The sequence below is a fragment of the Acipenser ruthenus genome, chromosome 2, assembly GCF_902713425.1.
Source record: "Acipenser ruthenus chromosome 2, fAciRut3.2 maternal haplotype, whole genome shotgun sequence".
Classification (NCBI taxonomy): Eukaryota; Metazoa; Chordata; class Actinopteri; order Acipenseriformes; family Acipenseridae; genus Acipenser; species Acipenser ruthenus.
Window position 1 is genome coordinate 56,308,220 of NC_081190.1, and position 21,618 is coordinate 56,329,837.

The following is a 21,618-nucleotide window of genomic DNA, read 5'->3' on the forward strand; positions in this document are numbered from 1 at the left end:
AAACCCTTCCACTGCAAGAAGGTGCTCGTGAAGGAATTGCCCAGCCGAGGCTATTTGAAAAGGTCTTTTGAAGATGCTGGAGTTGCCTTGATGATGCCGGGACTCCGGGACCCCAGAAGTAGGTCAGTTTAGGGGATGTTGATACCAAACAGTGTAGAGAGGGCTTGCGTAGAGTAGTAGGTTCTTGGAGCAGGAAGTTACTTTTAGTGGTTCGCCATTTGTGTGGCAAACTTTTATTTTTAGCTTGGTTTTGTTTTCTTTATTAAATCTGACACTAGGGCTACCATTGCCGGTACCCTAGTGGCAGCACCTGTGTGTTTATTAAATCTGTATGCTTATGTGGCGTGTTAACACCCAATGCTCTGCGTCTGCCTCAGTATTATTCAGGGACGACCCACATATGTAACATCACCCTGTTACAGTAAGTCATGCTGTGCAACATGTAAATAAGCAGGGCTCCAGAAACATGCATGTGTGAAAATCATCCCCAAAAGTAAATGCTAAGGACTAGGCAGATCACTGGGTTAATTCACTTGCCGGTCACCTCTGAAAGCTGGAGTTTAAATAAACCCAGCAACCAGTGGCCATCAGTCCACATCCCAACAGCATCACAGTTCAATTGGCAGTTTCTGCCTGTGAGAAGCCTAACTAAAATGGCAGATTGAGGTGTGCTCATCAAGAACTACACAGGCACAATGTCTGACTGCAGCCAGTGCCATTGCCCCTCACATTTAATGAACAGTTATATAACATTTTATAAAAAGGTATGACCTGTTGTGTACCTTTCTTCAGGAATGCTCAGAACAATTCTCTCAATAAAACTTGACCAATCTCACTGAAAACAGCTATGACATACATGGTAATTATACTAATGGATTAGTTTTCAGAAATAGGAGGGACACAGTAATAATATCAGGAAACTTTATGAAGGTGATAATCATCTTTAGAGGCTCAATTTAATATGAGCTAGTTCTACTAGAATTGGGTATATATGGGTATATTGACAGACAAGTCTTGATAAAATCTGAGTTCCTAATTTCTGCTTGAGACTTACCTGTTATTCTTTGTAAGAGTGAAGACAATTCTGGCTCATCACAGACTGCCTTCACCAAAGCCTTCTTCACCTCCAGTTCTGCCTCTTCAATCTGCTTGCTCAGCATAACTTCCCCGGCCAAGGAGTAGACATACACCAGCAGCACAAGCAGGTCCTCTGGGCTGTGGTCATCATCTGTCCTTTCTCTCTTGGACTTAATCATCGGCAAAATTTGTTTTAAAACTTCGGGCAAGTCGGAATCCCCAAAAGCCTACAATGAAATTACAGAGTTGTATTAGACTCAGCAGATAAAGCAATGATGCTTTAATCAAAATCAAGTCATACATTTGAATGATTTCAACAAAAGTTAAAAACACTGAAACAATATTTATTCACCAAATAACACATTTATAAACACAAGGCAGTAGAACCCTCTCCTTAGGGTCCTATTGCTTTAATCGGACCATATGTGTTTTTAATGATATACAAATGTTTGATAATTATCCATGTTTCATATGTAATAACTCACTATAATAAATATTGCCAAGACAAATGGAAAACTGTTTTAGGTTCATCGGTTTTAAATAGAACAATTTATTATAATTAAATCTTAGTAAAATGGGAGTGTGAAGGTGTGTGTGTGTGGGGGGGGGGGGGGGTATATAAATTAAACAGAAATTAAGTTATGATGTTTCCAACATAAACATTATAGTTGATCTGATTTAACCTTATAGCTTATAGTTACTGTCAGTGCAGTACTACTGTTAACTGTTAACAGCCAAACTTATTACAACTTTTAGGGAAAAATATCTGCAGCAGCAGCACCTGTAGTTGAAGCAGGCAGAATAATATTTTAATAATAATGCTGACAACATTGCTAAGGACATTACCAGTTATGAAAATGTAGCTGCAGCCTCAAAAACAATAGGTTTATCTTTGCATTGTAATAAAATACGCCTTTGACTATGACCTCAGATAAGAAAGACGCGACACAAAATGTTAAAGAATATATATACCAGGGGTCACAAATGGAGATTAGATAAAGAGGCATTCAGAACAGAAAATAGGAGGCACTTTTTTACACAGAGAATTGTGAGGGTCTGGAACCAACTCCCCAGTAATGTTGTTGAAGTTGACACCCTGGGATCCTTCAAGAAGCTGCTTGATGAGATTCTGGGATCAATAAGCTACTAACAACCAAACGAGCAAGATGGGCAGAATGGCCTCCTCTCGTTTGTAAACTTTCTTACATTCTTATGTTCTTTGCAGAATTGAAAACAGAGGGTTACAATATTATGTGCGACTTGATGCAGAAGCATTACTACCAGTTTTGTTTTACTGTATATATCAGTACAGAATTTACAAATAGCACCACATTTACATGGCCACACAAATTGTTGAAATTGAAACTTGAACACAAAGCTTTGTTTGATATACCGATAAACTGCCATTTATGATGGAAAGTGGAATTCTGCATGAGAACAATAGGGGTGAATGTAGAGCTTGTAGAGATGTTTGTGCGTACTGTTTGAACAAAACGTATTCTCAATTTTACATTTGCTGGTATTTGATTCAATAATGACATATACTCTTTAGTTCTACTTTGCAGAGGAGCAAAATGGTTTTGAAATGTATCAAAAGAAGTGATGACATCTATTGTTCAGTGTGGGGCCATCATGTTTCCATTCTCTGAAGTATTGCAGACCCCACTTGCATTAAACCATATGTTCTCCGAGTTTCTTCTGCCACTTCCAATGTGGAATGTGTTTTGGAGTTGTACTATTTTATTTTCAGGGTTTCTTTGTTTTCTTACAAAAAAAAGTACAATTGTCAGCAGTAAAACAGCAAAGCAAAGAAAGAAACCAGGCTTGGAGTGTGATGTTTATTTTTTGGTTTCTGGCAAAAAGACAATGATGCAGTCAGAGAGACTCAAAAAAGCAAGGATTTTTTATTTCACCTTTGAGACGATTGTTAAATAATTTAGAATTGAAGCACACATAACTGGATCATTGGCCAGGTTTCCACACAGCTTAGAAAGTCGACACTCTCTTCACAGTCATGATTTATGTGACGTAGCACGCACACACCAGGCACATTCCACACTCTATAGGAAGTGCGTGTCTAAAACATTGTATGACTCTAAGGGTAGGTAAATCGCTTTCTCACGCTAAAAAGCCATACAATCAGTGCTGGCATATCTGAAAAATGAAAATATCGTATTGGAGCCTCAATTATTGTATTTCACGAAAAATGATCGTGCATCCCCAAAATTAAATAACGCGTGAATGTAAACGTTTTTTCGTCCTAAGGTACGGCTAAGGAAAGGTCACGTGTGCATGACGAATCGTTACTGTTTTGCTAATTTGCATATGTTTTACATCATGTTTTGTATCATTTCTGGCACTTCTGACAGCGCGTGAAGATGTGAAAGGAAAGTTTGCTACTAAATGTTTTTTAAACCTCTTTCTGTTTAGAAAAACGTGCTCAATCACACATCTTGGATGTGTATGCAAAAACAAATGAGATATGTCTTTCCAAAAGTCCACAAAACAAAAGTAGATAAAAAAAACAAAAGTATTTTTCAGACCACACTTGTTAGAACACATATTTTAATATGTATTGGTGTTGGTGCCTTTCCTTAGCCCTACCCTAATATATAATCATATTACTGTAAATAGCTATTAACATTGAGTTTATGTATGATAAACTAATATTGTGCAAAGTAATGCATGTATTAACACTAGAACTACCGGACGTACATACAGTATATACCTAGAACCACTATATTAAAATGTGTATAAAACTATTGTTTTGTCGCATGCTACGAAACTGTTGTGTGTTATTGTTTGTTTTCATTCAGGATTATGTTTGTGACGCAGTTTTTACAGCCTGCTTGGTACATGTAAGGTACACGTGAGGGACATCTGTTACAGCATGAGACTTGGGGGTGGTGTTAGGGGAGTTATGATTGATTGTATTGTTTAACATGTTGCAAGTTTATACAAATGCTGGGCTATAAATTGGGGTAGTTTTAGCAGCTCAGAGCCGACTTTTGGGATGCAGCGGGACCTTACGCCACTCTATCGAGCAGTAGAGTACTGCAGTGTCTGAGATTTGTTTGTTTGACTGTTTTATTTTATGTTTTCTGTTTACCCGCCTTTTATTTTGTGCCTGAGTTCGACTCTGTTGGCTATTCAACAGTAATTTCCGTCTCCAGTCTTGCAATAGCTGGTTTGCAACACTATTATTCCGTAACTTTATTTTTGTGTTTCAATATACATGCACAACATGATTAAATTAAAATAGTGGTTTATAACATGATCAAAATCTCAAAGGATGGAACTTACAACTGTTTTAAACGTGGATGGTTCAACTGTTCAAAAGATGGGACGTACAACTGTTCCAAAGATGGAAACGTATAACTTTTCAAAATGTGGAATGTAAAAAAAAATACAATAGTACAAATACGATAATTACCATACGTCTGGCAGCACTGCGTATAACTGACCAAAAAACTTTTTTTTTTTTTTTTTTTTTTTGCATAGAAACATGTCCAGAAGTTGTACATTATGCTTACAAGACTTCAGCAGTGAAAATCCTGTTTGTGACGTAACCTCACGCAACTTTCTACTATAACTGAAGGCCGTGCCAAGCAATCCTTTATTAGATGGAGATCTGCTGGAAGTAGCCCTGCCAGGCTTCTTTGACCAAAGAGGAAAAAATAAGCATACAGTACGAGGGTTTATTTTTCAGTTTTTATGTGACACTATTTATTCAACATTTCAAATGATTGGTCATCGGATAGCGGATTGCTTTAAGCCTAGACTTTTCTGTCCCTTGGCAAAAACACGCAATTGGAAACTAAAGTCACGTTTGTAACAAACTATGTATTATATTAGCAGAGCTGTGTTATTACTGAGGGCTACCGACAGCATCAGGTTTAAGCCTAATTCATTGAGCAAGATTTGTTTTAAAAGTACGAAAACATGAAAAAGAAAAAACTGTTTGTTCCACAAATTTGTTCAAAAAGACAACTACTGGAGAAAGCCGTCCCTGTGGAATTTGGATTCACTTATTTATTATTATTATTATTATTATTATTATTATTATTATTATTATTATTATTATTTGTATTTGTGTAACGCTATCTCGGTTTATGTTTTGTTTCCCAGTCTTTTTTTTGTAATTACATATTTTTGGTGGCCAAATGAGATGTTTCAACACAAACATACAACTTTGTGGAAACCCAGTTTAAGAAAGCTGTACGATATCCGAAGTCGCTCAAGGCCAAACTGGAACTCGGACATAATCATTTAAATATACCCTCCCATATTTTAATATTAATGAGGTTATTTGGAACAAGAATTTCTGTCTAAAAGAAAACTACTTGGGAACACATACAACTCAAAAGTACAACCACAATAGAATGAGAAAAAGCTGAGACTTATTTTTCTTTTTCCATGGAAATTGTGTCATACAGTAGGTTAAAGTACAGATTATCCAAAAAGTTCAAATGGTGCAAAATTTCACTAGAAAACAATACATCATTACAGCTTGCTCCTCAGATGTCAACAGCTCAATAGAGACAGAATGAATTTTGACAAAGTAAATAAAAAAACAATGAAAAATATAGCTGTGTTTTAAACATCCAAGTAACACTACAAAAGGCTTATTCTGTCTGATACACATACACCAAGTTACCTTTACGTATTAAACAGAGAAGTTAAATTACAATAAAACAGTGTTAACCTGGAAAATGGATCATGGGAAATCTAGTGTCCATCTGAAATAATTTGCAGGCTCAGGTTTCACTGGTGTGTTTGGAGACAGTTATATTGCAGGCCTCGACTGTGTATACAAGGCCCTGGAGGCTGGAGCCAGCTCTTGACTTGGATGGAGTGGCGTGGCAAGCTGCCACATAGGGGGGCACTGGGAATTCAGGTCAGTCAGAGATTCCCAGCCAGCACGTCTCTGCCAAATCCAAGCAAACTGATTTAGAAGTTTCCTGCGAAATGTACCGTTAACCACTGTAGCTTCAATCAATCATCTAGCCTGAATAGCACACCACCCAAAAAAAGAAAAAAATCAAGAATACCCCTGAACCATGTTTCCTGCTGGCTGCATAGGATTCACGTGTAGCTGCATTGTTGTTATTAGGGAAGTCAATAAACATAAAATAAAAAGCAGGCCAGTTCCAGGCTCTTCAACGTCTCTATAAACTTTTCGTTCTGCCTGCAGTGGCGCCAAGAAAGGAAACAAGGCCTTCAGTCCACTCCTGACTTTTACGATGATGTTGGATTGATTGCCCCTAAAACCAAATTCACACTGGGGTTCAAGCTAACCATCTTCTTTTTAATGGCTTCTGATGACTCTGATGCACATGAGCTTTTTAAAAAATTCAAAGACAGACCGGATGAGAAAAGCTGGAGGATATCACCTATAAATCTCTATACATACATTATTTCATGAAGGCACTATTGTAAACTTGCTGTGTAATTGCTTAAAGCAAAAGTACATTAGCATTACTCAGTTGAAAACTTGTATTATTGTACTGTAATTTTTATTTTAAATAGCACTGCTCTTATTTAGTTGGCCTAAGCAAACCAGCTTTAACTCAGGTACTTTATAGGAGTTGCAGTTTATTTGACACGCTACTACAGTTACCATTTAAATTCTAGGCAAATGCTGTATCAGTTTCCTCAATAAATTTTACGGACATGATACATCGAAAAAGCAGCTTAATATAACTAATGGTATTTTTGTAAATTAGCTACAAACGTGATGCACACAATTAAATTTAAGGAGTACAATACAATCACTTTCAGCAGTATCAAATACAAAATTAGAGCTACAATATTCAATATCATGAAAAAACTAAATCAACATAACCTACATGAATAGTATGCACATGCAAACATGTCAGGCTACAAGGTGTGAGTTATGAAGATGGGTTGAGGGAAATGAATACTTAACCAGAACAAATATGGTTTAGTGAGACTTGACTAAATTTCTTAAAATCCTAAAAGGAGTTGACACAGGTGTGTGAATATTTTATATATATATATATATATATATTTTTTTTTACCATAGTACAGGGTTCAGGACTACAGCTGGAGTCTTACAACAGATACACTTCTTTTTTTATAAGGTTGTGAGTGTATGGATGGGTTTCTAAGCCACATTGTTGCTGCTGAATAATTGGGATCCTTTAAGAACTGACCATCAGCTACTAGGAATCAGATGAGCACTGAGGGCATTCTGAAGTTTCTTTATCAAGTTTTATAATCTAAAGGATGATATACAGAAGGCCTCTTGCACTATATCCTAGCAGGTGATAATAAAACAACATTCGGAGGTGCTTGGTTGTAATTAAAGCTCTTAGCCAGTATAAATGTGCTTTTAACCATTGCTTTATTTAATTTAGTCAAGCACTGTCATTAAATCGAGCACATCACATATTACTTTTTTTTTTTGTGCGAAATGTTTGAGCTTGATTTTTATTACTGGATCAAAAGTAGGCAATTTCTAAGAATATGGTTACACTTCATGTGAACCAATTAAAACGTATTACTGTATAAAAATAGGATTCCATTCCCAGCTATTTTGTGAGTACATTTTTTATGCACTGTGCAAATCCCATCACTGCTTTTCAAAGGTGAGACATTTTAAAGCTACACACTGTACAATGGCACCTTACTGGCCAAAATGTTGTTTAAATCTAAATGGGGTTCATTCGGAATCATGGTAAAGCCTATTGTATTAGTTTTAGTTTTTTTGAACTGTAAATGCTCCATTATGATAATTGTTCCTTCCAGAAATTGATTTACCTGTGGAAAAATGTATTGCTATGAGGGTAATCCTTAAAGTTGGTCTAATACAGGAGGTATGGTAATTCAAGGGTATTTGTACATTAGTTAAATATATTCTAAAATCTTTTTTTCTAGTACACCAAAACTGATCTAAATCTCAACAACTCATGGTCAGGTTACAGTATTGTATTAAAGGAAGAAAAAGTCTGACAGCACTATCGGAGGACATGTTGTCTTCTAATGGACTTTATATGGAAGGGGGGATTATAACTTAGACACCATTCACAAGCGGGTGATCTTGGGCAATAAACACAAGAACGGGGTCACGGCAGGTGGGAACTGAAATGCCTCTCGCGCCTTTCTTGGAACTAAACTTAAAACACAAGTGGTCACACGAATGATGGTCCCTGGGAAATACTGGACTGTGCACTACGAAAACACTACTATAATAGGATAAGGTTATGTTCACCCCTTATACAAGTTTACCACAGTAAATCTGCATGGGAATGGTGCCGTTTCCTCATGCATTTCCCATTATTATACTATCCATTTGCCACAGTATAACACTTTGCTATGTTTTTAATATGGTAAACTTTTGTAAGAGATGGCTGCAGTTTTTATACCATATGAACTGTTTTATATTAAGTTAAATATCCAGCTGATTTAGTCTGGCATACATAATAAAATCAAGTCCCCAATCTTAGTATAATCCACCCCCCCAGTAGACAAGCAGTTCATGTTCAATCCATTTCACATTGTATATCAAACACAAATCTTAATGGTTTGGTTTTGTCACATTTTGGTAGGTGTATGGTTAAAATTGTCTCCTTAGTTCCCTCTATTACAGCCACATAAAACTGGGAACTTGATTGGTTGGCCCACCAATTAATGGATTTGGCTACCTGCTAGGGTTAAACGGCTGCAGAAAGCTCAGTTAGGGGTGATGCAGAAACAGTTTACGCACGGAGACAACTGCTATCTAAGCGGACTTTTTAAAGTACTGTCTGTTGAGGCAAGACAATCTCTGCAGTAAGAGAGCTTGTCCCGAATGCATCTGTATCAGGGAAGCTGTGTCTCCCCTTTAATAGCCTGAATAGCATTTTGTCATCAAACAGTAAAAAATGCACAAAAGCACATGACATGTACAATTAGTGTTCCAATACTGTGATTTTATCTGAAATAAGGCTACTCCTGTTTGAGTTGCATGTATTAATGGATAGAGGCCATTTATCTTAATTTCTTATCAATACATGTGTGCACGATTTACAGCTTGTTATCTAGAGGCAAGCGGACAAATACTCTACACATTAAAAGCATTATCCTAAACTTTAAAAAACATATGGCAAACAAAGTAGGATATTAGAGAAGAACACCAAACAACAAATAAGTGCACTCAGCTAGTAGTGTTTCAACCATCATCATAATAATAATAATAATAATAATAATAATAATAAGTTTCAAACTCAATCGAGAATGGAGTGTGTTAATAAGTCTGAAATGTCTGTAACTATAAAGCGTTCACATTTTTTTTGTGTGCTGTATACTAATAATAAGCCAGTTGATGAGTCAGTTTGTAGGTGTGGGGTCTGTAACTCTGAAACAGAAAAGTTCAACTGTAATCCTGAAACAGAAAATTTTTATCTCACACACCTTGGGGTTTATTCAATCAATCTAGTCAGTGGCAGTTCTAAATATAGCCAATGATGTCACTGCATCAAACAATTACAATACTTTTCTCATGTCACCATGGCAGCATATTCTAAGAGTAATAATAAACCAAATTGCATATTTTTCACTGTAAAAAAATGGTTTATTTAAAAAATATTTCAAGATATTTCACGGTTAAACATACTATTTATTAAAGCAGAAAAAAAGTTGAAACATTCAAAGTTGGTCATTTTCTCTAGAGTTATTATACAACAATTTTCAAAATATTTAAATGCTTACCTGAAAAACAGAAAATGCTAAATTGTAGATTTTTTTTTTTTTTATGTCCTCCTTTTAAGACATAATATTTTCACCAATTGGTAAATTATCAAACAAAACAAAAACAAATTTAAAAACAACAACATACGTGTGAAATGTCCCCTTCTTATACTGGATAGAGTAATATTTCACAGAAATATTTCCGATCATTGATGCAGCTGGTTTGAAGACATTTTAAAAGAAATTGTGCAGCTATATGCAGTGTGTTTAATAATTTATCACAAGCAAAGTAAACCGTCTGCCAGGTTCCTAATGTGGTGTTAGTGCGTAAATAAGGCAAATGTTTGCTGTATTTATTTTTAAGTGATAGAAAATACACTAAATAAAAATGTACACTATTCTAACAGAAATATGAATTTTCACGGTGAACTACATATTACGCAGCAATGTGTTAATTTCACGGAAATTGTGAAATCCTTGATGACCATGAAAAAAAAAATACAGCCTTACTAATGGTTTAACTTTTAGAGTGAACCCCCACCACCCCCCCTTTAGCATACCCAATAGAATCCTGAGTTAGATTACAGAAGACCAAGATTTCTTTTAAGAAACATATTTAGACAATAATGGGAACTGAATACTCAATATCATATCTAATGCTTTCCTTACATTTAGTATATGAGCAGTGGCTTCCCCAATTCCAATCTGAACAGCTTTCATTATAACAGCAAGACATATTGGTTACCTTATAGTCCCAAAGTGGAGTCATGGCCATGAATTTGAAGAAAGGGAAATGTGACACAGGTGAACCACTTGAAGGCCAGCACTCAATTTAATGCGGTAACTAAAACCAGGCATAACCGAACAAAGGAGCTTTGTTTTAGGATTTTAACAAAATATGTACAGATACCCATCTTAAACAGGCTAGTTTTGATCAATAAAGACAATTATTACATTTACTTGACTGATGGATTACAAACAGTAAAAGATGCTTTATGGCACCTTGGCTTGATTTATAAATTCAACTCATTAGTGTACAGCTGTGTTCAATTTCTTTGTTGAGTGTCTATAGTGGGTGGTTAACATTGAGAGTATGACAAATAACAAATGCAAGCAAGTTCTGAATTTTATTAGCAGAGAACACCCTCTTTTTTTTTTCCTTTCTGAAAAACAACTGTAGCTGTTCCGCTCAACTTAATGTCAGTTTCCACTAAGGAAGTGAATCATCAAACACAGATTTATTTTTTTAACCATGACCTCTGCTGTGTCTAACTCTACTAGCTGTGCTTTAACTCACTAGGCTTGTTGGCTTTGGCAAGTTAAATAATATGTCTTAAAACAAAAAACATAATGGAAAATATAATTTTTTTTTGGTGCTGGGGCACTACAAACACTGGGTTCCCTAAAACCTAAAAGCCTATTTCATTTAGGTAACAACAAATGTGGATGTGGACTTCATTAAAAATATTCCTGGGAAAATGTCCTGCTAAATTGCTTAACAAGAAATGGGTGAATAATTCCAGCCACTTATAAAACAAACCTAAATGGAAAAAAATGTTACATTGTTTAAAAACAATAACCTTAAAAACTTTTGGAAGCTAGAGTACTTTGTCTGTATTTGACAGAACTTCTACTTATGAAATCATTTACTGTTTCACTGGATAAACAAAAATTGCATTATTTGTCTCCTTTGCACATATTCTAGCCACAGAATGACTAAAACTTACAAATCCTCCCCAAAACATGAATGCGACACATTTATCATGGTGTATACTGGTCAGGGCTCTGGTTTATTCAGCTGTCAAAAAAACTGGCGCAACAATCTAAATCAGTGACGCACAGGCCCCTCTGGAGATCTGCTGCTATCTAATGACACAGAGTTCAGAATAAACAGAGAAAATGGTCCGTCCTGTTACTAATTCAGCCACAACTGTTTGTAATTATCTTGGGTGCCTTAAAGCCAAATAAAATAAAAAGCAAGAACTCTATTCACACATATTCATTCTCATGGTCATTAAGTAACATATTCAATACTGTACCTTAACTTGGGCTCTGTTTGTTTCTACTAGGAATCAGCAACAGTGCGAGATATAGAATAAAGGTTTTCCTGACAGCAGTGGTTTGCTGAGGGAACACTGAACTTTGGAATGCTATTTAGAAGTATTCAGATGCCTTTTGATGCAAAACAATAGAATTAAAACAATACAACACTGGACTTATATTATTCTGTTATATCACATAATATTTTGAACACCTCAAACAGAGCCTGATGATGTATTTATTTTAGGGAATAATAATTTGGTTTATAGAATGAATATTTTAGGGATTTTTTTTTGCAGTAAACACAAACGAAACACAGAACTCAGCTGGTAGGTAGTTCAGTACAAACACATATTAATTATGTATTTGATTCGTTTGATTAGAAAACACAGTTTCAAAAGTAGTTTACAACTTACTACTTTGGATTTTCACTGCCAATGTCGCTGGGCAGCATTTTTGTGAGAAACCTGGATGATATGGCAGCATGTTTTTTTTTAATTGTTGACATCTGCTCAGATTCTTCTCTTCACATGGGTTTCACTGCAGAGCGCTAAGCAAAACCCCTGAATATTTGTGTAAGAAACAATAATTACAGTTAGTATTATTATTTATTATTATTATTATTATTATTATTATTATTATTATTATTAAACAATTTTGTGGATAATTACCAGATATATGTAAAAAAAAGAATATGTATTATTTTAATTTACAATTGTTGCCGACATTTTGTAACCTTGGCAGTCATGCTAAGTTCACTGCAAGTTCAGGCATTTCTCATTATTTCATTATGTGAAAGAAAACTACATTGCTAATTGCATGCTATTGGGACTGCAAAATGTGATATACAATAATTGCTAAGGAAAAGACCTATAAAGCATAATGTAAACAAGGTAGGAGACACAACCCCTTTAAAAACACAGGAATCTTATCAAAGACCCTATCAAGACCTCAGTGTAACACTTTGATTAACATCCAGAATAGACTGATTAAAAAATGAAGAAAGGGATTTTCAAAGCTTTTTGTGTTTCAGCATGAATTCTTGTTTTAAAAGGAGTTAAACTGCCCTGAATAAAAGGTAGATATCTGTAAAAGGACACAACACCTATCTGTTTCTCTATACCTATCCAGGCAAAATGCTACCCAATGATCAAAAATAAGAACCAAGCAGCTTACATTTTTACATCATTCAGTGAGTTACACCATGAACATTCATGTACTGTAGTTATTTCACAAATGAGATCCTACATTAAACAGCTCATCAATGCTGCATCTACTTTGCAACAGGGTGTACATTACCCCCATACTGATGGGCTTTTGCCATCAGCACATGCACCAGTATTTCCATCAAATGTCACTGTTTGTTTACCAGCTCATTTGGTTAACAATCAGTGATGCAGCTCCAGGCGCTTAATTTGAGCCACAAAACCTCAATCTTAAAAGTATGGGTCAAATTAAAAGTCAACTAGATTTGGGACCAAGTAACAGTTTCAGTTTAGCAAATTAATAGCTTAGAAAGATGAAATACAGTAGTTTGAATTATACAGTGTAAAAGATAGAAAGGACAAAAGAAAGTATCAAGGTTTTGACTTAACTTAGTGCCCCTTGAGCATGTTTCTGTCTTGAGTGCTCAGTGTTACTCTAGGGACATTGCCTGGACTGATTCTACAAAGGCAATGTACAATCACTGCATGAACATGATACTAGTCAAGCTGATTAGGGGCAGGTTTTCTTTCTTTACTCACAGTGAAATTAAGGCCAGAAAAAGAATGATTCACCAAACTGCCTTCTAATCTTTATATGAATAACTAATGTAAATGTCACAGTGCAATAATAATTACCCTTTCAAAATAAATACAACATCCAATAATTAATGTCACTTTTGAAGTCACATTTGTTTTAGGTTGCCCCTGCTGGATTTGTCTGGCAGAAATAATATCTGTGCAAGAAGCTGTTACTTATCAACAGCGAGTAAGTTTAACATATTCTTCTGGCAAGTGTGCCACTTTATTTGTTTCTAATGGATGAAATCTTATCAATAATGTATCATTGGTGGTCTGATAAGCCTCCACAGAGTTGTATTTTAATTAAGCAAAGCAGTGTACTTAATTGCACAAACACTGGCAAAAGTTCAAACAAGTAAATCCTTTTAGTTCTCTTCGTAATGAAAAGCTTTTTAAAGAGATTTCAACTAAAGATTTGCTTCATGCACTTCAGCCCACGTTTGTAATGTTTGTATAAGTGAGGGATATAAATCTTTCTAAAATGAACCCCATAGTTTTCAAACAAGGCCATGTGTAATAAACTGCCTGTTTCCGTTTAGCTTGCCTAAGCAAGCACTTTTGGGCCTGCCCTGAACAGACTGGAATTAATTTAATGTGCACCAGGTTTAATCCACCATCCTTCAATCTTTTATGGGTGGACAGTATGCAGTGCATTAGAACGGTCTTAAACAAAGACATTAAGTGGCTTTTGATTAGTTTTTCCATGTCAGATTAGAAAAAGAAAACTGTGCTGGCATGAGACATGGCATCACAACAATTTTGTTTTAGCAACATGTGCTCTCAATTTCTTTAAGCATGGTTTAAAATACTTCAGATTGAAAAAAAAGATAACCAGTGTTGGTGAAGCTCTTACTGAGATGTGCTTTGACTGTGCATTGCCTCGGTTAAAAAGAAAGAATGGCTTTCACTGAGATGCATTATCTTGTTTTCAGTTTCTTTTTTCTATTTCGTCAAAATAAATGTCTTTCCCATTGATGCTACTGCATCTCTAACCAAGTAGTGTCTACATGCCATGTGAACTATATAGAAGTAAGTTTTCACCAGCATATCTTATTTTTTTTTTTTATTTTTTTTTTAAGGATTATTGCATGTTGCTGCAAAATATAGAAAAACTGTTAGTTTAATAAACCAAGTGCTGTGCCTTTTATGTTTTCTTGACTAAGTAGCACCACCCTAAAATATAATATTAGTTCATGAGATTTACTGCAGCACTGATTCAATTAGGAGTGTGCTTGCCTGCCTGCAATATATGTGTTCAAAAGATAGTCTTGCTGAAAATATACAACTCCTCTAAAGTGGGAATGATAAAAGATAACATACAGAGTTCTAGCCGTCTCGTTACATATGAATTATAAAAAGGTTCTCTGAAACTAGGGTTCTGCTTTTTCCTGTCTGTTATCCGTTAACCTGGGAGTTTGGAAAACAAGCAGCCCCATCTGATTTGAGTTTCCTAGTCCATTGGACCCCTAGCTATTTTAGACGGCAAACTACACAACTGGCAGCAGGCATAGGGATCAGACATTGTAAAAGCTGGAAGTGTGATGGTCTGTCAATTAAATAGCAATAATAAAAAGCAGCTCAGCACCTGGATTCTGTTGAAACATGTCTCGCTCATAGAAAGTGACTGCAGCATACTTAAGATAAAGATTCATAATCTCTACCACAGTTCAAATCAAATCATTAAATGTTTATTACAGAAATTGTACAGTAAGACTGTGATTTGGTATGTGATTATGTATTTATATATTTGTTATAAAAATATGCTACATAACAAAAGTCAACTGAAAATCAATTTGAGTGTGTGTTTTGTACTCAATACAGACCGGAACTACCACCAAACTGTAGGTGGCACTATTGTATTACTAATAATTTCAGCACATATGGGGTTTAATCTGATTTTGTTTAGCACAACACTCCCTTTAAAAGCTTTTTTTTTTTTATGTATGCCTTGCATTTAAATAAAATTGGTCCTCTTTTTATTGCTGTTGAAATTAATACAGCAAAAAACAAAATGGTGGTGGATAGCCATGGTTCACCTCTTCACTGTCTGTTTCACTAGTTATATACTTTGAATAGTTTATTTTGGACAAAACCAATCTTATGCCCCCCCCCCCCATAAAGATATGTGTTTTACTTAAATGTGTAATTTAAGATTGACTTCATCTTAAAAATGGTAATGTTTTAGTATCAGGACTTTAACTACTGTTCTTTAAAAAAAGCAACCTCTAATTTCTGTATAAATTAGATGCTACATAGGGTTGTTCCTCACAGAAATACAAAGCAACTGACTGTGCACATCATTTATTTGCCAGTTCTTCCTAGTATCATCAAACAGGCCACTAAAGATCAAGTTTGACAGGGGGTCCAAAATGTACTGCACTATGTAACTCTTGACCCCTCCTGTCCTCCTGTGGTAAACAGCCAGAGGAATCTGGCACACAGCAGTTCTCCCCAAGGGTCAATGGAAAAGCACAGGGGAGGATGATTAAAGAATTCACTCTGGCGTTGCATATGCTAAACCAGGGGAAGGCCAGCAGATCTGCACAGCTGCTTGGAAAGGTCTGGAGGACAAGGCACAACACATACATACAACAGCGATGGCAGGTTCGAGCTGTACTGCCAGTGATAATATTAAGATCCAGCATGGTTACCTACTCCTACGTCAGGAGGAAGCATGTTGTTTACTGTCAGGCTACACTAAAATGCTAAAACACCTCTATGTTTATAAACTCGATTTTTTTTCAAGCATTTTTTAAACATAAAGGATACACAGGAGATTATAGAAAAAATGTGGTTTTGGTCTCAATGCAAAGACATCATGAAGTCCAAAAAAAACTGCTGCATGAGCTCCTTATTTTGGAGCCAGTTTTAGCGGCTTGTCTTGGCAACATTCTCCAGAATAACGAAATGGATGGTTTTATTATGGCATCGCCTGACAAGACTCTCTGGAAAGTATGAAGACAGTCAATGGCTGGATCATCACAAGGAAGCTGCAGGCAGAGTGACTCTGGCTTGCAGAGTTTCAAGAAGAGCTAAATCTTACAAATCTTGCAATACATACAAAAAATTGTATTACTTGTACTGTGATTCTTGAAATGTATTTTTGTTTACAACAGTAAGTCGCCCTGGATAAGGGTGTCTACTAAGAAATAAATAAATAAATAAATAAATAATAATAATAATAATAATAATAATAATAATAATAATAATAATAATAATAATAATAAAACTTTTTATTTGAATAATGCAATTCTTTAAAAAACAAAACAACAAAAAAAACACAAATATTGTTTTAAGGGTTCTGTTATCTGTGTTTTTTGATAACCCTTCAGAATAAAAGACACCATGACAACTCTTGTGTGTTAATGGCTGGTCCATCACATGGTAGTCATTTCCCCACCAAGCCCCACTGTATCCTCTCAGGCAAAGTAGCTTTGTAAACTCCAAGAAAATACACAAGCGGTAAGGCGCAGTGGTGTATGGGAAATATAATCAGAAAAGACTAGTTTTATGTGTAGGTTAAGCAAAATTTGCTAAAATAAAAGCTTTCCTTTTTATGGAAGATGAAGTGATATACAAATAATTCCTTCAACATCTTTTTAACAGCTAGTGCATCAATAAACATTAGGTATCGACTGTGAAACATAATAATAGCAAGTAACCTGTGATGCAATTAACAATAAAAACGAACAGGGCAGCAGCATATATTCATATATTCATATATTCATGAACAGTATTAGTAGTAGTGATTCCACAACGTGAAACTGTCCTGTTTCCTAGCAAGCAAGAGTTATTTAAATGTATGCGTGAAATCATGCTATGGATCATGCAAAGAAATAACTTTAAATCATGAAACAAAACAGTTTTAAAAACATGTACGGAACCAGAAGGGTTGTTTTCATGTACGATAGTGGTTTAGTGGTACCAAAGTGTCCATGACAGTACGATTGTTATTAGTCTTGGCAACAGTAACTCACCATAGTGGACAATTAATCACTACAAAAAAACTGGAAACACATTTTTTAGTTTTATTTATTGAAGCGGTTGGAGCTTTGCAAGTGTGCCCATCTTTTACTTGAGAGTATTGGGTGTGAACCTAAGAAGTATGGACACCCACAGAACAGTGAAAGAACCATCAAACAAGGAGACATCTGGATCCCTCACCACCGCATACAGTCTTAAAAAAAAAAAAAAAACTATAACTGTCATAAACATATGCAATGTCACACAGTGCCAGAACTAAACTGGCCATTACAGTCTCCTTTGCCAAGTTAAACAACGTGCACAACAGACCCGCTTGTTGCCTGTGCTGTGCTACGCTGCTGTATAAAGATTCTGAAGATAAACCTGACAATTTGGTAGTTTCAAACTTGTTTCTTCAACTCAACGGGAAAGAATAACTTGGCTTAAATCAAGCAAAACCGCAACCAAATAAATTTACCACCACGGCTATTTAATGTATGGGCATGTAAAAAAAGTTAGTTCTTCTTTGTTTTAGAACTGTAATTGTTAAACTTGGAGAATAATGACCCAATGTCAATAGAGATTTTGGTATTAATGTATTGTGGAAATTGCCATGTAATAAGTAATTGAACTAGCATGTATTTTATTAAAGAAATTGTATTATAAAAGTGATCCAACATATTGTTGGAGTTATACATATTGCAGCCCTTCAATATGCACCTCACCTTCTCACTGAATTCATTATGGTGACTAGAGATTGGTGACCCATGTTACTTGGCTTGCAGACATACTCAGTAGTAGTCACTCATACACACTGCCAGGCCCAAACCTGAAACACATTTACCTCAGAATGGAGGAATGGGAGGTAAAAAACACTTCTGACTCAATAATGAACTTCATGTCTCCCCCAGGACTTGACATTTGACAGAGAGAGAGAAGGAACCAGAGTGTGGGCTTCGCCACCAGGCTGACTTTAATTAGGCCCTCCTCGCAATCTCCAGGTTGAAGAGTTCATGCACAGAACCTCCTGTGGGCCCAGGCACAGCCAAGCCTGGGAACTGGTCATTTTAAATAGATTTTTTTCCTATTATGCTAGGTGGACCGGAGACATTTTCATAGAAAATGAACCTTCTTTGTACTCTGTGCAACTGAAATGTATTAAATCGGTTTTGCACATATTTTGTTTTCATTTTTTTAGGGGCTATTTTAAGCAATTAATGCATGTAATAAAGGTGTGGTTTTAATTAGGCCTATTTAAAATTCTTTGAAAATGTTTTTTTTTTATTTATGTTTTGGGCTTTACTGACACAACTGATGTCCTGAGACCAAGAACCAGCGAAAAACCAAAATAACTTGGATAAAATGTGGTCAAAACAATCCCTTTGCTGATTAGAGTGTGGTACGGCAATGTAAATGAATCCATCTCCATTACACAACTATCACAATCTATGTGTTTATTTACACCTTGATTGAAACAAGAGAAAGATCAGGCTCCTGCTCTGACCATGTCACCTCTAGCATCTCAAAATCTGGGAAAGCTACAGCATGAAGTCCCTCCATTGGTAAAGTTATTTGCAGTGTAACCTCTCTGGTCCATGGAAATGTACAATCTGATTGAGGATCTGTTTTACAATAGGATCTGCCCCACACTACTTTGTGGAAGGTTGACTTGAATAGTGCTTCCTCTGTCACAGCTCAAACGTAAACAAAAGGCTTTGCAGCAACAAAAAAAAAGAAGATACTGAACACAGGATGAAGGGGGTCAATTAATTATTTTAAGATTCAATTATTAGCGTATAAACAATCCTTAATCTATTACCATCCAATTTCCCACATACATTTTTTTCCCCAGGAAGTAGTGACTGCTAGAAACACAAATAATTACAAAATCATAATTTGTGTATTAAAAGTTCAGTATCCCAAATGACCACCGCACTCAGTACTGTATACACATTCAGGACAAAATTAATTCTAAACCTGGGCTCTCGGTTTTTACATAAGCAAAGATATTTGTACACATTCCACATTAGATGTGTAATATGTATTTCTGTTATTCAACAACATATTTGATTCCTAATCTTTCTCATTTACAAGTATTACCACACAGAATTTAGAATATGTGAAGTTCATGTTCAGTCTGTCCTCATATGTTTACCAGATGTACAGAAAAAAAGAAGAATAAAAAACCATAACATGTAAAGTAGACTGGTACATAGCCATTATGTTAAGATTACAGGGTAGGGAAAAGCCCAAATGCGTACCAGCCAAGGCAAAACCATTCAAATGATACGATTTAAATGTTGCAGTTTCCCTAATAATTTAATGAGTACTATGAAGGATATTAGAGGATTAAGAGGATGGCTTTCACCTAAATGTGTTTTGAATTCTGATTTTTCCTGTTGTTCACAAATTAATCGCTGTTTTATGCATTATGGGATCTGAAGCGTAATGAAAAAAAACAACAAAAAACTGACAGCTTATTTCAAGAACATGATACAAAGAGAACTACAGTAAAACTACATTGTTTTACAAATAAACAGACCAAGGCACTGAACAAAAACAACTACATTTATCTTGTGTTTTTGTTTGAAGAAAGCTGTATAAAACCAGTAGCATATAAATAAAAAAAACAACAACACTGTTAAACTAAAATCCCTAAAGATCATACAAAACCCCAAAAGAAAATTGCTCATCTATGTGAGCTGTTTACTCTCCAAGCCACCTATTTGTGATAATGACTCCCACATGTCACAGCCAGATAAGTACAAACAAAGCAGCAGATATCTATCTTACTCACTGGAAATCCAAATAGCTTTTGCCATATTTATCCATGATAAAGTATGCCAGTCTGCTACAGTATTTGTGAACGCACAACACATACCAGCTTAAAAGTGGCCCCAAATGTAGCCTACTGTGATTTGTACACATGGTTATCTTTGCAGTAGGTTCAAAAGCAGCTCACTATCAAAAACTGTCCATTAGTTTTTTTTTTGTTTTTTTTTTAATTAAATGCAGCAGGTGAATAAATGGTACACAATTGTAATTGGAAGCTACAGCCGAGGGACAAGGAACTGCCACAAACCACCACGTGCAACATTCTAGAGATTGGTAAACCTTTCTTCCATAAAGCATGTTTATTTAGGAACCGTGAGAAGTGCAGGATGCTGAAATCCCTGTCAACTCCAATGAGCCTAACTCTGACAGTATGTGTGTATAAGTGTCACTCTACATTGTAACTATTGTTGGTACTAAAAAAAAACCTCAACCCTTTCTTTTGTTTTGCAAAGTAACTGGTGTCAGCTGTAATTGTTAGCAGGGGATGTTGTTTTTTCAGTCTGTCAAGCTTACTTTGGAACTACCGTCAGGTGAAGGGTTATAGGTAGAATATAAAAAAAAAAAAATAGGATTTTCCCTAAGAAGTGCTTTACATGAAAATAAAATAATGAAAAAATGAGAGTAGTGACACTTCCTTTATTGATTGGAATGTAACTAGACAGGGGGTCTGTTTCAATGACTTTCCACAGGTAAAGCAGAGCAAAATGTAGGATAGCGAAAGCTTGTGGTAGTAAAACAAAGTTAAGCATAGCATCATGTAGCAAAGGGGAGTACAATAAAGCTTGATAAAAGGCATGGTAAACAGCAAACTACAATTTAAAAATAAATATTCTGGAGGAACACAGTTTATATTAGCTCTAATATTCCCTTTTGAAACTTGATATTCACATACATTTGCTTATTACCCTACTCTGTGTCAAGAGGGTTATGTTTTGTATTGTACCTTGTTCAGGATGTACAGTATCAAGAGCCCTTTTCATACTGGCATGCTCTACCTGGGTCGCAACCTACCCAGGTCAGGACCCAGTGTCAAGTGGGTCGTCTACGTGATTTCACACTGCTCTTGATAAAGCAGGGCTGACCTGGGTGACAGACGCAAGTACACGATGTGCGTATCAATGCCCCGGAAGCAGCTTGTTATGGACGCTTCCATCCAAGCTTCTCTAGATTGAACCATCGGCCCAAATTATATTATATTATATTTCTTCATCCCTGCTGCAATCTGGCT

The 21,618-nt window shown here is 35.7% G+C and overlaps 1 protein-coding gene across 1 annotated transcript in view; it reads right to left on the minus strand.

Moving 5' to 3' along the window:
* The window catches only part of LOC117408661 (sec1 family domain-containing protein 2), a 208,588-nt gene that overhangs the window by 131,238 nt on the left and 55,732 nt on the right, over positions 1-21,618 (minus strand). The window contains exon 5 of the mRNA XM_034013856.3: positions 1,055-1,304. Coding sequence (XP_033869747.3) covers positions 1,055-1,304 — 250 coding nt within the window. The remainder of the gene's footprint in view (positions 1-1,054; positions 1,305-21,618) is intronic.